The 15,240-nt window shown below is 43.9% G+C and overlaps 1 protein-coding gene across 1 annotated transcript in view; it reads left to right on the top strand.

Annotated features, from left to right (window-relative positions):
* Positions 1-873: 873 nt before the first annotated feature.
* Positions 874-15,240, top strand: part of CD200 (CD200 molecule) — a 48,606-nt gene continuing 34,239 nt past the window's right edge. The window contains exons 1-4 of the mRNA XM_054974428.1: positions 874-963; positions 1,628-1,963; positions 6,273-6,584; positions 11,343-11,470. Coding sequence (XP_054830403.1) covers positions 918-963; positions 1,628-1,963; positions 6,273-6,584; positions 11,343-11,470 — 822 coding nt within the window. The 5' untranslated portion in view covers positions 874-917. The remainder of the gene's footprint in view (positions 964-1,627; positions 1,964-6,272; positions 6,585-11,342; positions 11,471-15,240) is intronic.

Below are 15,240 nucleotides of genomic sequence, written 5' to 3'. Positions count from 1 at the left end.
AAAAGGTCTCAGTGTCACCTGCATTTTGCTCATGATGACCCTACAGCGGTTCTGCTTCCCAAAATCCAAGACAGGGAATGATATTACACAAAGCAGCACTTATATAACTATTTTGAAAATCAAAGAAGGATCGCTTGAGAAAGAACAAATGAAATGGCCAATCTACTCCTCAAAAGTAGCAACTGTTTCTTGGAAGAAACAATGCAGGTGCTAGAGCTCTAACTCTTTCACCTGTTGAGAGAATTTCAGCTTTGGTGGGAGTGAGGATTTCTATCAAGGGAAGGCCAGGAACAACATATTAGTAAACTATATTGAATGGGACAGAAATCTTTCATACATACAACTATTCCTGCTGTGCTCTTCGCTGCTAAAAATGTTTTGTTTCTAATCTTCAAATTTTTTGCACGTTGTTTAGTGGGACCCTAATATGGAAGTGCTTCTTTTTGCCCATGAAAGCCCAGTAAGATGAACAAATCAGGGAGAATGTAACTCATTATCCAAAGAAAATGCCAGCTCTATCAACATGTTTGCTATACATGCCCCCCCTTTTATGGGTTTTTAGATGTTCATATACTACCTCCTCAAACCCATGTGTGGGGAAATGTTATGCTTGGATGATTTTACTGTAAATAGTTAAGGACACTGAAAAAAAATAAAACATTCTGAAGGGGGTTGACCTTCAGACAGCAATACAAGGAGGTCTTGTTTTCCCCAACGCTTTCCAGCACTGAGCTGTCATAAAAATCAAACTCCCCTGGGAACTACTGTGATTTCTCATGGGGAAGTACATATTTTCAGTTCTCGAAAATGACAGGACATACTTATAGCACAATACATGTTGGTCTGTAAAGCCATATGTTAATAGCCTTGAACAGTGATTGTGAATTGATCGGTAAATTGTAAACTATCCAGCCAAAATGTTCACACCTCTTTTCATCTGTGGCATCTGGACAGTCGTGACAGGTAAGTCTTATACCAACTAGCTTAATTTTTAAAAATTAACCTGATTGACAGAGATGTAAAAATGTTATCCTGTTTGTGCAGATTCTACGGTCTGTTCCCACCTCCTAAATCATAACACTTTTGTTGCTTAATGGTAGGCTAGCAACAGCAGATCAAGGATGCGGTCCGCCAGGTGGTAAAAAGATGGCAGCTACAGTGGCCACAGTTCCTTGGGCAGCATTTAACTCCAATATGACAAGGTGGCTAACTGAACTAACTAGCTGATAAACTGATATGGCATGCTATGTAAATACAGTCAATTGGAAGAAAGTTCTTAATTTATACCAATGCTCACCAGGGTTTTGCCCCGGTGTCTGTTTTTTAAAAAATTTGAGGATACCAAACTGGAACATATGAAATAAGCATAGTGCAGATACATATCTCTCACCTATGGATAACTACAGGAAGTTCCCACACATGTGTGATTAGAGGAGGGAACGTCTTCCAGATTGGAGTATAGAATTTCTAGACAAACTTGAGTTATAGCAACTTTCAATTAACACAAAACTGGCAGGCTGTAGAGTGGTAGTGTGTCTGATTATGAGAACTTTCTTGTTTTATCATGAAGTGTCATCCTTAAGAATAAAGTTGCAAGAATTTAGCAACTCTCTATTGTTTTTTGAAGGTGCATCTCAGGTGATTCACAAGACAGTTCAAACAGCCATAGCTGGAGAAAATGTGACATTATATTGTCAACTGGCAGAAGGCTATGATGTCGTTCAGGTTACCTGGCAGAAGGACCATGGGAAAGACAAGACTAACATAGCTACTTACAGCACGACTCATGGCTCTAAAGTCCTGGGCAAATATCAGAATCACGTGCACATTTCTCAGAGTGGGCTGAGTATTTCTACCATCACTTTCCATGCTGTAACATTAAAGGATGAAGGCTGTTACAACTGCATCTTTAACACATTTCCCTTGGGATCTATGCCAGGCAGGACATGTCTCAAGGTCTATGGTAAGTGACATGTTCTCTGGGAAAGACTGTAATATCCCCCTCCCCCAACTCCATCAGTTCCTTCATGCGAAGAGATGTGCACAACAGTGCATTAATAATCAATTCCAGCTGGGTAGCCATTTTAGGCTGCAGCAGAACAGTGGCATCTTAAAGACTAACAAAACTTATTCCAGCATAAATTTCTGTGTATCAGAGCTCAGTCCATCAGATTCATTAATCAATGAAGAAGTGTAGTAGGGAAATATATTTTCTGTACACTTAAGTAACTGCACATTCTCCATACTACTAGTGCATTAAGTAAAGAGATATTTTAGACATTGAAAAATAATTGAAACATTGTAAAAATGTGATTTAAGTGTTCCCCGCATCATCTACATACACCCCCCAGTTCTTGCTCTCAGTTGTGTGGAACAAATCTCAGTGTTACAAGATAGCAGGGTGTAAGTCACTCCAATGCCAAATATGTACCTCTCTTGGCTTCACAGTTATCCTGTCATTCCCTAAACTTCAATAAAATGATGTTATGCAAAAACATAAATATGTTTGACTTCAGAAATGATGATTTTATTACTTCCATTCCTTTGGTAAGCAATTCATAGAATATATGGAAAAGATTCTGTCCTTCATCTTCAAGTTAGTGTAAGTTATTGATGAAAGTGAGGTGGATTTTGTGTTATTCCCTTCATACCACTCTTTTCTTCCCAGTGGGAGCCAAAGTGGCTTACAATATTTTCCCCTCCTCCATTTTATTCTCACAACAACCCTGTGAGGTGGGTTGAGCTGAGAGGCCACGGATGGCCCAAGGTTTTGAGTACAGTGGCACCTCAGAGACCAACAAAATTTTCAAGAGTCAGAGCTCCCAGGCACGAATAGAAATGGAGATCCCTGAACTACCTGTGGCATGATGTCAGCATGATGTCAGTGATTAGGATTTTAACAGCATTTTTTTTTTTAAAAAAAAGCATGTGCATGAAGTTTCTTTGAAGAACAAGGAAAGGTGACGAGGGAACAGTGCATTTAACCCTTTCTTTCCATGCATCTTCCATGATTTAAATAGCCCCCCTGACACTGCAAACAGCTCAGTGGGAGGAAGAAGATGCAAATAAATAGTCCTCATGGCTGTTTAATTTATGGATATGAGGGAAAGGGTTAAATACATCCTCCCAAGCTATGTTTTCAATCTTCAAAGCAGCTGCATGTAAAAATTTGGAAAAAAACCACACACAAACAAACCTCAAGAAATCTTTGGTATCACCCCTAGCTTATTCTTTAGAGACCCTGTTTAAGAGTTGTGAGTGATTAGCACCCTAGTTTCAGTACTAACAAATCCAGGAGACTGATCATTATTCATGAGCTGATATGGTTTAGCGTGGGACGGAAAAGTTTATACCGTACCAAGTGACATGGAGGCATGTCTTCTTTCCCACAAACTCAGGAATGATGTAGATGCATAATGAGGGTTTCCAGTTATAGAGAAAACATTTCTCCAGTGCTCAAAATAATTTAGAAGCTCACACAGAACTCTGAACATGTATTGGATTTCTGTGGCATTTTGGATTACTCCGTAAGATCTTTGCTTATCCAACTCAACCTTTAAAACAGTGGATACTTGGGGGCGAGATTGGATTTATAGATTGTATTCAGCTTGATCTTTACTAGTTTTACAGGGATAATATTTCGACTCAGAAGGCTGTCATAAATTCTAACCATTATAGTTGTTGTTTCAGAAAGGACTTGTATCAAGATTTCTTAACTTTTCTATCAAGATATGTAGCCATTTCATATCACCCATGCCCCTTCCTCTGAAATACCAAAGGATGTTGCTAAGCTTTCTCAGCCCTTAGTGGAATGATAGCCATCAACTGCATTTCTGGTGAGGAATTTTTTTCCTGTACATTTGAAGCTGTTTCTTTAATCTCATAAATGTCAGATAGCTATCTACATATAACTCAGTTAAGAAAACATTTGACCCTTGAAAGTTATTTATTTAGGATATTTACATTGCCACCTAGGGCTGAGTGCAGGAAGGGAGATGAAGCACGGCGACAAACTCAGACCCACATGTTGGCTGGAATGAAAAAAACTGGCCACAACTTTATTGAGACAGCATGAAGGAGCATTGGTGATGCATGTGGATCAGGTCCCCAAAACATCACCTGACCCACCTGCCAGCCAATGACCCTCCCAGACCACAACTGAAGGGGGGAACCAAGGAGTGACATTAAGGGTGGAGAGCACATGGGTGTACACACCTGAGTGATTCCCCTGCCACCTTGGAGTGAGTCTGCCCTGGCAGCCCCCAAGCTGGGCATACACCTCCATCATTCACTCCCAAGATTCCTTATGAGAATCCCCTTACCAGGGAGCCTGGGCACACAGGCCCAGTCTCCCCCCAAAGGGATCCAATCCAATGACAAACCGCCAGCAAAGTTGTGACAAAGAAAGAAAGAAAATTACAGATGTGCACAAGGGAGAAGTGGGTAGGTGTTCGCAGGCCAGAGCCGGAGTGGGGAGCAGCAGGGTTGGCAGCCTGATAAATACCTAGCTGCCGGACCTGAGTGAAAACTGTGCCTCTGAGGTCCAGAGCCAGGCCCCACCTCCTGCCGGCCCCACCCCTGGCCACTCCTGATTGGCTGGCCAGAAATTTGAATCTGGAATTTGGCTGAGGGTCCGCCCGGAAAATGCTGGGTGGGCCCTCCAACATGGCGGCCACCATGCCTCAACTCCCTCCCCACCCGTCGATGGCAACCTGGCCCCAGGTAAGTCTGGTGGCTGCCGATTCTGCCTTTTTATTCAAAATAAAAAATACTTAAGGTAGCATACAAAAATATATAATTGTAGCCACCTGCTGCTCTGGGAACCAAGCCACAGATCCCCAAGCACTCATCTCAGAAACCATGGGGATGAAGGAAGGTGGCAGCCAACTGCAAGGAGGCAGCCTGGAGGGACTGGCAGTGGTTGTCTGACATTCAGAAGGTCTGGCTGCACCAGAGGAGCAGTGTGTGTGATCACACAAGGCCATGTAGAGGCAGACTTCAGCGGGCAATGGAGGGTGGGACAAGAGAAAGTCTGAGTGGAACATGGAGAAGGGGAGACAAAGTGAAAGGCAAGGCTATGGGAGGAGACTTAAGGGAAGCTGGAGCTCAGGACAGCCAGTGGAAGTGACAGATTGCCCAGCGAAGCACGCATATCCCATTGATCAGTCTGTAATCCTAGTCCTACTGCACTAATTAGCACAATCTGCTGTCTGATTGTTTGATATTCTGTAATTTTCCTTGAGTCTCAGCAAGCAAGATGGGCTACAAATGAAATAAATAAAAATAAAATAATAAATGTCCCATGTACTTGAAGACACAAGTATGCTTCACCAACTAGCTGGCACAAAAGCCTTGTCTTAAATATGATATAGAGCCCCTTGTCCCTTTCCAAAGACTAGGACAAAATTACATGCCTGGCCCAAATGGGCTGGATGATGGTGCCATTATTCTGGGAAAAGTAAGCAGATAGAAGAGGGGGACTTGGACCAAACAGACCTGTTTCCACTGTTCAAATCACTCATCACCTGTAAACTCACTGGGTGGCACAGGCAGCAACCTTGATCAGCCTAGTCCACCTCCCAAGTTTGTAACAATAAAATGAATAAGTATTTGGTCTAGGTTGTAGCAGTATATACTGCAGCTTTGGTTTGTGCCAGGACTAAATTTTATGTTGCCTCATCCAATCCATGTTTACTTGGAATTAAGTTCAGTGAAACGTGATCCTAGGTCAATGAGCACTACATTACAGCCTTAGACTTAGCCCTCAGATAAATGGAACTTGAAGGGAGCAAAAGGTCCATCTGTCTGGAAAGCTGACCCCAAAGACTCCCACCCTGCTTCCCCATATTCAGGCTGTGTTCCATTTCATCATATACCAAACCGGTTCAGTTATAGGGCTTGAACCTACCTAGCATGAGTGGAGCTGCTCTAGTTGAGGAGAAATTCCCGGCATCCCTGCTCCTTTTGTGCCTCCTGGAATAGTGTGCCCAAAGGTCAGAAGACCCAATACAAAATATGTGGGCAAAAAGGAGATCTGCAGTGGGAGGAGAGAAATCACAAAGAACTACTCTCTGTTATTGCCCAGGTGGAAGTCCTTTCCATAAGCAGACAAGGAAGACAGGATGGATTGAAGGCTTAGAAAGCAGACAGTGCAAACTTGTGAAGAAAAATACCACACAATTTTTTGCTATTTGGAAGCAGAAAATTCATCTACTAGATTTCTAGTGACATATTATTTATGTTATTCAAGTTTAATTGCTTCTGTTTTACAGCTCTAGTGGAACCCAAGTTGGATGTGGAGCATGTTAATAGTCCAGATGGCACAGGAAATGAAATGCTAAAAATAAGCTGCTCAGCAACAGGGAAACCAGCTCCAGTGATCACCTGGAAGGTCCCAGAACACATTCGGATAAAGCCAGTGCAATTTGTCATCTACCACCCAAACCAAACAGTGACTGTTGTTAGCAATTTCACTTACATGTCCTCCAAAGATATCCGGGAGAACTCAATCAACTGTGTCATCCTACATCCATCTTTAAACACTACACATGAGTTAACTTTACCTGAGAATGGGGTAGAACAAGGTGAGTTTAAACTTAAAATGCTTCTTGTTTTAATATACAACTGGTGTGTAAATGTCCAGGTGGGGCCTGGAGATCTCTTGCAATTACTACTGGTCTCCTCTGGAGAAAATGGCAGCTTTGGAACGTAGGCTCTATAGCATCACATCCCCACTGAGTCCCTTCCCTCTCCAAACTCCTCCATTCCCAAACTCTGTCCCCAAATCTCCAAGGATTTCCCAACCCAGAGTTGGTAACTCTGTTCCAGACAGACTTCTTCTGAGCTCAGTAAGTCTGGGGTCAGTCGCCTTGGCCTGCAGTGAGCACAGGTGATGTTTCTGTAGCCCTCCCTTGTCACCAATATCCTCTGTCATGTCTTTATAACAAATTACTGCCTTGCAAGCAAAGTTTTTACTGAAATCAGGTGTAGTAAAAACAAGCAACATCTACATCTGTCTAACAAACTGTACCCTTATGCTAATTTCAAAAGAACATACAGCAAATGTAAAAATATTTATATTAATCTGTAATCTAATTAATCAATGAATCTACTAATCCTACATCTTATTCCTAAATAGTATGTAAATAAATACAGTAAGAAGTGGAGAGGACCTTAGAAAGGGACACAAATAAGATTGCTTCCATATGCAGAATGTTAAACAATAGCAAATGATTGGGGGCAGCAGGAGGATAATAAAACAATTGTGCCCACTTTTAAATTGGAAAGGACTAATGTGAAAGTGCTTTCTCTTGTTTGTATCTGTCTCAGCATTCTCTAAGTACAAACAGATATCAATCACAGGCTCTTCCGTCATCCCCACTCCCACTACACTTATTATTTTATTTATTTATTTATTTATTCAATTTATATACCGCCCATCCCAGGGGCTCTGGGCGGTGAACAGTTAAAATTGATAAAAACAAAACTAAAATCAATATACAAATAATAAAACAAATTAACAAGGTGCAGTGGTGGGGAGAACCTTCCCCACCCCAAAGGTGGGAGGCCGACATGGCACCGCCCCCTTCAATCACCAAACGCCTGGCGGAACAGCTCTGTCTTACAGGCCCGGCGGAACGATAATATGTCCCGCTGGGCCCGGGTTTCCATTGACAGAGCGTTCCACCAGGCTGGGGCCAGGACTGAAAAAGCCCTGGCCCTGGTTGAAGCGAGGCGGGCTTCCTTAGGGCCGGGGACCACAAGTAAATATTTATTCGCTGATCGGAGCGATCTCCGGGGAACGTAAAGGGAGAGGCGGTCCCGAAGATATGCCGGTCCCAACCCACTCAGGGCTTTAAAGGTAAGAACCAACACTTTGAACCTGATTCGGAATTCAACTGGAAGCCAGTGCAGCTGGCGCAGGACAGGTGTGATGTGTGACTGGTAAGGTATACCAGTCAGGACCCGTGCCGCCACATTCTGGACCAGTTGTAGTTTCCGGATCAGGCCCAGGGGTAGCCCAGCGTAGAGTGAGTTACAGTAATCTAGCCTGGAGGTGACCGTTGCATGGATCACTGTAGCCAGGTCCTGGGGCGTCAGGTAGGGGGCAAGTTGCCTGATCTGACGAAGATGGAAAAATGCAGACTTGGCAACCGCCGTGACCTGGGCCTCCATCGATAGGGAGGCATCCAGGAGCACACCCAGACTCTTTACCACTGGCAAAGTTGCCAGTGGTGTCCCATCGAGGGCAGGGAGCTGGATCCCAACATCTGGCAGCCCCCGTCCCAGCTGCAGGACCTCCGTCTTCACTGGGTTCAATTTCAACCTGCTCTGTTTCAACCATGCCGTCACAGCCTCCAAAGCTCTGGCCAGATTGTCTGGGGCCGTGTCTGGCCGGCCGTCCATCAACAGAAAAAGTTGGGTGTCATCCGCGTATTGATGACAACCCAGCCCAAACCTCCGCACCAACTGGGCGAGGGGGCGCATATAGATGTTAAATAACATTGGGGAGAGTATCGCCCCTTGGGGAACCCCGCACACCAAAGGGTGACGGGCCGATAGATCTCCCCCGAGCGCCACCCTCTGTCCCCGACCCTGGAGAAAGGAGACCAGCCACTGTAAGACTGTCCCCCTAATCCCCACGTCGGCAAGGCGGCTGGCCAACAAATCATAGTCAATCGTGTCAAACGCTGCTGTGAGATCAAGTAACACAAGCAGCGCTGACCCGCCTCGGTCCAGATGCCTGCGAAGGTCGTCTGTGAGGGCAACCAAGGCTGTCTCCGTCCCATGGCCAGGACGGAAGCCAGACTGGAATGGGTCCAGGACTAGAGCATCATTCAGGAATTCCTGCAGTTGTACCGCCACCGCCCGCTCAATCACCTTGCCCAGGAACGGGAGGTTCGACACTGGGTGGTAACTGGACGGGTCAGTGGGGTCCAAAGATGGTTTTTTCAGGAGGGGCCGCACTACCGCCTCCTTTAACACTCCTGGAAAAACCCCAGAGCTCAGGGAGATGTTAACAATGGCCTCCAGATGGTCCCGTAGCCCCTCCGAGCTGGCCTTCACCAGCCAGGATGGGCAGGGGTCCAGAGGACAGGTGGTTGGCCTCATCCCCTGCAGGATCCTGTCCACATCGTCCTGAGAGAGCAGGCTGAAATGGTCTAATACGGACCCAGAAGACGGCCAAGTGGTCTCCAGTTCCCTCACTGTATCAACAGTGGGTGGCAGGCCACGGCGAAGGGACAAGATTTTACCCGCAAAATAGCTCGCAAAAGCCTCGCAGCCAATAGTTGAATTAAGAATTTGGTGGTCTCCCTGAGAGAGGGAGACCAAGGACCGAACTGTTTGAAATAATTGAGCCGGGCGTGAGCCAGCGGATGCAATGGAAGCAGCAAAGAAATCCCTCTTTGCTGCTTTCACTGCCACCTCATAGGCTTTCATAAACGTCCTATAAGATGTTCTTGCCTCTTCGTCGCGCCCCCGCCTCCACACTCGCTCTAGTCGTCTCAGAGACTGCTTCATCTGGCGAAGCTCCTCGGTAAACCAAGGAGCTACCCGTTTGCGGGCTCGGAGAGGACGGCAGGGGGCAATAGCGTCGATGGCTTCGGAAAGACGGCCATGCCAATCATCCACCAGCTCATCTAACGTACTGCCAGGGGGCATCGGATCCCGCAGAGCCGCCTGGAAACCAATTGGATCCATAAGCCTCCGCGGGCGAGCGTAAATCCGCTCTCCGCCCACCCGGGAAAGGAGCGGCATGCTCAGACGAGCCTTCAGAACAAAGTGATCTGACCATGGCACTGCATCATAGGCATCCAAGACCACCATCATCCCTGCCCCAAAAATCAAATCCAGCGTGTGACCTGCTTGATGTGTGGGAGCCGAAACAAACTGGGAGAGTCCTAGGGCCGCCATGGAGGACACCAGGTCAATGGCCTGCATGGAGGCATCGTCGTCAGCATGGACGTTGAAATCCCCGAGAACCAAAAGTTTCGGGAATTCCAAGGCCCAGCTGGCCACCGCCTCCAAGAGACCAGACAGGGAAGATGCAGGTGCAGTAGGCGGTCGGTACACCACGCATATTGCCAACCTCTCCTCGGCGTCCAACACTAGGCCCACACAATCAATGCCAGTAATTTTTGGGGTGGGGAGTGGTCTGAAGGAGAAAGACTCCCGAATGAGCAAAGCCACGCCTCCCCCCCGACCACTTGTCCGGGACTGGTGGAGGACCGTATAACCTGGGGGGGCTAGTTCTTTCAAAGCGACCGTCTCGCCCTCTTTCCAGGCTGTCTGGGAAATACACTTCACTTTCATTTCCCAGGCAACCCATCCTAAGCTGCTGGGGAAAATATTTTTCACTTTCATTTATCAGGCAGCCTAGCTTGTTTTCTTTATGGATCAAAAGGATTCTAACTGTAAAAATTTGGACTTTGAAATTCTGGAAATATTCAGAATATTGAGCACATGTTAAGCTGCTTTATACCATCAGACTAGACTATCGAGGCCAGCAGCTCTCCAAGGCAGAGAGTCTAGAGACACCTTCCGCTGCCTATTACTGATCCTTTGAACTGAATAGGCAGGGATTGGACAGGGAACCTTCTGCACACAAAACAGATTCTCTGCCAGTGAACCATGCCCCCCCCCGCCCCTAAGTTCTAACCATGGCAAAGTTGAACTGCACATCTCTGGTCGATGGTCTTTTAGGTCTCACACCAGTGCTTTTTATGCCACATGTCTATATTTTTAGCGCTGGGTAGAACAGATGCAATGTCTCCAAAGCACTGTGTCGTGATTGTCCTAGTTTCTGCTAAAACAAAAAGCAGCTGATTCTGGATCTTGGGGGAGATGTGACCAACTACACAGCATCTTTGCAGTTAAAGAGCAGAAGCTAAATTTCTTTGTGAGTAGAATAAAGGCGAATTCATTCTCATGTGTAATAAATCCCAATATAAAGGAAGAGGAACTACAATAAAAAAAATCTCTGTTTTTTGGATCCATAGTAGTACTGCTCATAAAGATTAATTGTTTTCAAATCAACCACGTATGTTTATAGATTGAGGAAGAACATGCCTATCAGCAACTTCTGATTTTAAGCAGCTGCCAAAACCACAATTATTCACATCAGTCTATAATGCAGATAATCTTTTCTAGGCTGATCGTGCTACTAAAGCACTGGTTCACAGCACATCACAGGCACAGGTCTAATGCATGAAAATGCATTTGTGAAGACATCCACTAAGATTCTGATTGAACAAAATGTTTTTAGCAATGCCCTCCTCCCACCACGGCTTTTTCTGCCCCCTCTCCTGCCCGTCCCCTCTCATGTACTTCTTTCTCTGCAGCAAAAAGGAAAGTCCCAAGAATTCCTCTGATTGTCTCTTTCTGCATATTGGTTGTCATGTTCATCCTGGGGCTACTGACTTTTTCCATCTACAACTGCAGGAGCAAAAAGCAAGATCTTCTACGCATGGTAAGACTATTTTTAAAAAGAGTGGGAAGCAGCGATTCGCTGGACAAAAACTTATTAGGAACTTAGCCCCAAAGCCACAAAGCTATGGGGTTCAACCTTTCAAGAGTGAAGGAAATTAAGGACAAAGGATGCTTCTCATCATTTGCAGAGATTCAACTGTCATGAATCTGTCAATGGCTGTGAGTCACTCATGATCACTAAATGCAGCCTCCGCATTCATTGCCAATATGTCTTCATACTAGATGCTAGGGACAAAGAGCAAATTGGGGAGATGTCTCCTTCATTACATGCATATAAACCTTCTCAGAGACTTCTGGTGGGTGGTGATCACTCTAAAAATGATGTTCTGAACTAGAGCTTCTAGATGGACCCTTAATTTAGAATGTCCTCCCATCCATACTGATTAATTATGCTGGTTTCTCGTGTCTTTAGAAGACTTCTATTTGCAATTTGCATGCGCAATTTGCATGCACATTCTGATTCTGGAGCGATCTTCCACTTATTTGTATCCTGAAATTATTATCCTGCTCTTCTTCAGGTTCTTCCAATATGTATAGGAAATGTAACATGTGGAAGCTATTCCTGTACAAGAAAACAAGCCCCAGTGAAACCCCTTCACCAAGAAAACTTTCTGGGTGGATGAAGAATTTAAAGAATAAAAGCTTCTTGTGAGATGAAACTTCACATGAGCTCCAGTTTTATGAAATACACTCAGACCTTTGCATTTATAAGCATTTATGCAATAAATAAGCTAAATTGTATATTAAAATTCAGTAGTTATTTATTTTAAAATGTACTCAAGTCATGTAGAATAATCAAAACAGAATACATTTCTTTCTGCCACACTGTGGCCACTAGAATTTAAAAATCATTTTCCTGTTCTTTCCAGTTAGGGAGCCATGTTGGTCTGCAGTAGAACAGCTGTTCATCCCTGGTGTCTGAAGAAGGGAGCTTTGACTCTCAAAAGCTTATACCCTGAAAAATCTTGTTGGGCCAGGTGCCACTGTTCTTGTTTTTGTTGTACTAGATTATTTGAAAGCATGACTAGAGATGGGCATGAACAGGAAAAAAACTGAACATGGTGTTGGTTGTTCATTGCCATCCATGAAGAGGGACTCACGAACAACCATGAACATGGCCCTGTTCACGAACATGTTCATGGTTGGCTGTTCGTGGGGGCCAGCAGGCTCTCCTCCAGCCGTCATCCAAGTTAAGATCCCTACTGCACCACTCCCAGAAACCTGACCTGAGGCAGGCAGCAGGAAAGGTACCAATAATAAATAACAGCTTGTCCCAGAGCCTGGCAGCAGCCCTGGAACTTGAAGAGGTACACACAAAGAAAATTCAAGTTCCAATGCACTCTCTCTATCAAAATGCCAACAGCAACTGTCTCTCCCTTTCCAAAGCTAGTGCTGGGACCCCCCTCCCCCCTGCTCTTTGCTCCCTTGTAACAAATTTGGAGCTCCACACTTGAAAGGAAGACCTGCCTATCAAGCTAAAATGGGCTTAGATTGGGGTTTCCAGGGCAGCAGCAGACAGAGTTCAGACAATTCCTGCCTAAGTTGCCAGGGAATTGATTGCAGGTGCCAGACTGTCTGGCTTGATGAACAGCAAGACGAACAGTAACAAACGAGGCTTGCAATGACCACCTGTTCGTTTAGAATGGGGCCTCATGAACAGCTTGTTCGTGAACAGCAGATTGGGCTGTTCATGGCTTTTGTTTGTTCGTATTGCTGTTCGTGCCCATCTCTAAGCTTGACTTTAAGATTAAGACAGAGACTGGAAGGTCTTTGATTTGATCGTATCCACGTTACAAAAATGCTGAAATAAATTGTGAGATCCAGACACCTCAGCTCATGTCAGAGGGCCTTAAAAACGAGACTGAGTTTTGATTGCTGAGTATACCAATAAGATTCACTATTACTACTTGTTACCTACTTGTTTTATTGTTTATGTTCATTTGATTTTATGGCTGTTCTATTGATTATACTGTTTCCCCTTTTGAATAAATAAATAAGAAATAAATAGCTTCATATTACCAATTAAATTCAGGTGTATATGTATATATATATGTATATATGTGTGTATATATATGTATCAGTGTTGTTTTGAAAATGAGATATGGTTAGGGTGTACCCTGAGTTCTTGTAATAATGTGGGAAAGAAACGCAATCAAAATAGAAGACAATGTAATATGCAGCAGCACTCATACCCCTTCAAATTCTTTTATCTGTAAATATCTTCTCTTGCCCAGATATACATTTTTACAAAGTGGACAGGATAGGACTTGCCCATCTTATGGCTGGGTTCCAAACAGTTCTGCATTTGATGGTGCTGCATGGCCAGGTTTTTTTTTCTTCTGACAGCATCTGCTCATGCTTCATAGGATGGTACTCTGAAGGTCTTCCAACTGGGAAGGGGGTGTGAGGCACAAGGCACCCCTGTGAAGCTCCTGTGCATAGATAGAACATCTGCATGTGGATCCTAGCCTATGTTCTTTTGCTGTCTGTGTTGGCCAATAAAAGTGGTAATCCAATTTACCTTGGCTGTGTAATCCTTCTTTCCTGCCAAATGTTTACATTTTTAATGCTGTTGTATATGAAGTTTATCTCTGGTTTTAATTGTTTTAACGATGTATTTTTGTTGGTTTTAATAATACTTAAGATGAGATTTTATTTGGTATGTTTTTAATTTGTTAGCCACCTTGGTGGCTATTATAAGGACAGAAAGGCAGAGTATAAATTTTGTAAAATAAATAAAAGTATGCAACTAAATAAATAGTAAATATGTAATTCAATCTCTCTCTCCAAACCAAAAGAAGACAACCAAGGCAAAGCATAAGGCAAAGCATAAGCAGGCAGCATGTAAAAAGTGCTGCTGGAAGAAAGAATGAAATTATTATTTGTCCCAGTGACCTGCGGTGCAAGGTAAAATAACTGCAGTCATTGCTTCTTTGAGGATAGATCTGACCTTAGTTTGAGACCCTAGAGGCCTGCTGCTAGTCCAAGTGGACAATGCTGACCTTGATAGATGTGCAAGATTCTGGACCAGTAGCATCTTAAAGGCCAACTAGAATTCCAGGGTATGAGCTTTTGAGAGTCAGAGCTCCCTTTGTTAGACTCAGTATGGTAGCTTTGTGCATTCACGTATGTGATAATTAATGGCATTAAAAAACAGGACTAGTAAAAGTGGTATCATCAGACAATTTATCTTTCGTTGTTTGAAAGATGGTCTAGGAAGAATGATAAGAGTAATTAGTTTTGCTGCTGACAGTTTGGAGTTCTGTTGTTCTGCTGCCATCTTCTGGTGTTTCTGGGAACTGCAACACAGCATAGGTAAGAAAGCACAAGAGAGCCTTGTGACACATTAAAAATTAAACTGAATCCATGTTTTTGAGCCCCTGCCCCCTATGTATATGGCTGCACTAAGTTTTTGAAGTAATGATCATGCAGGAAGGTTTGTTTACAGTAACATTCAACTTTTCTATGATTTATGTGCCACTTATGAACACAGGTGAGGGCTGCTACTGCTTATAGGGATAAATGACTGCTTGCCCATTTCCTCCTGTGTCTAGAGTTACCAACTTCAAGAGACCAACAAGATTTTCAGGGTGTAAGCTTTTTTAAAAAATAATTTTATTATCAAAGACAATACTAAAATATTCATGAAATGTTTTTATAAAAGCAATTGTTAAAATAATTGTTTTTTGCATAATGAACAGCACTTCGTTTGAAGCAAACAAACAGAACGGGGACAAAATGAATGTCAAA

The sequence above is a fragment of the Eublepharis macularius genome, chromosome 3 (assembly GCF_028583425.1).
Source record: "Eublepharis macularius isolate TG4126 chromosome 3, MPM_Emac_v1.0, whole genome shotgun sequence".
NCBI lineage: Eukaryota > Metazoa > Chordata > Lepidosauria > Squamata > Eublepharidae > Eublepharis > Eublepharis macularius.
Note: the sequence above shows the minus strand (reverse complement) of the source record. Positions and strands in the feature narration are given on the sequence as shown.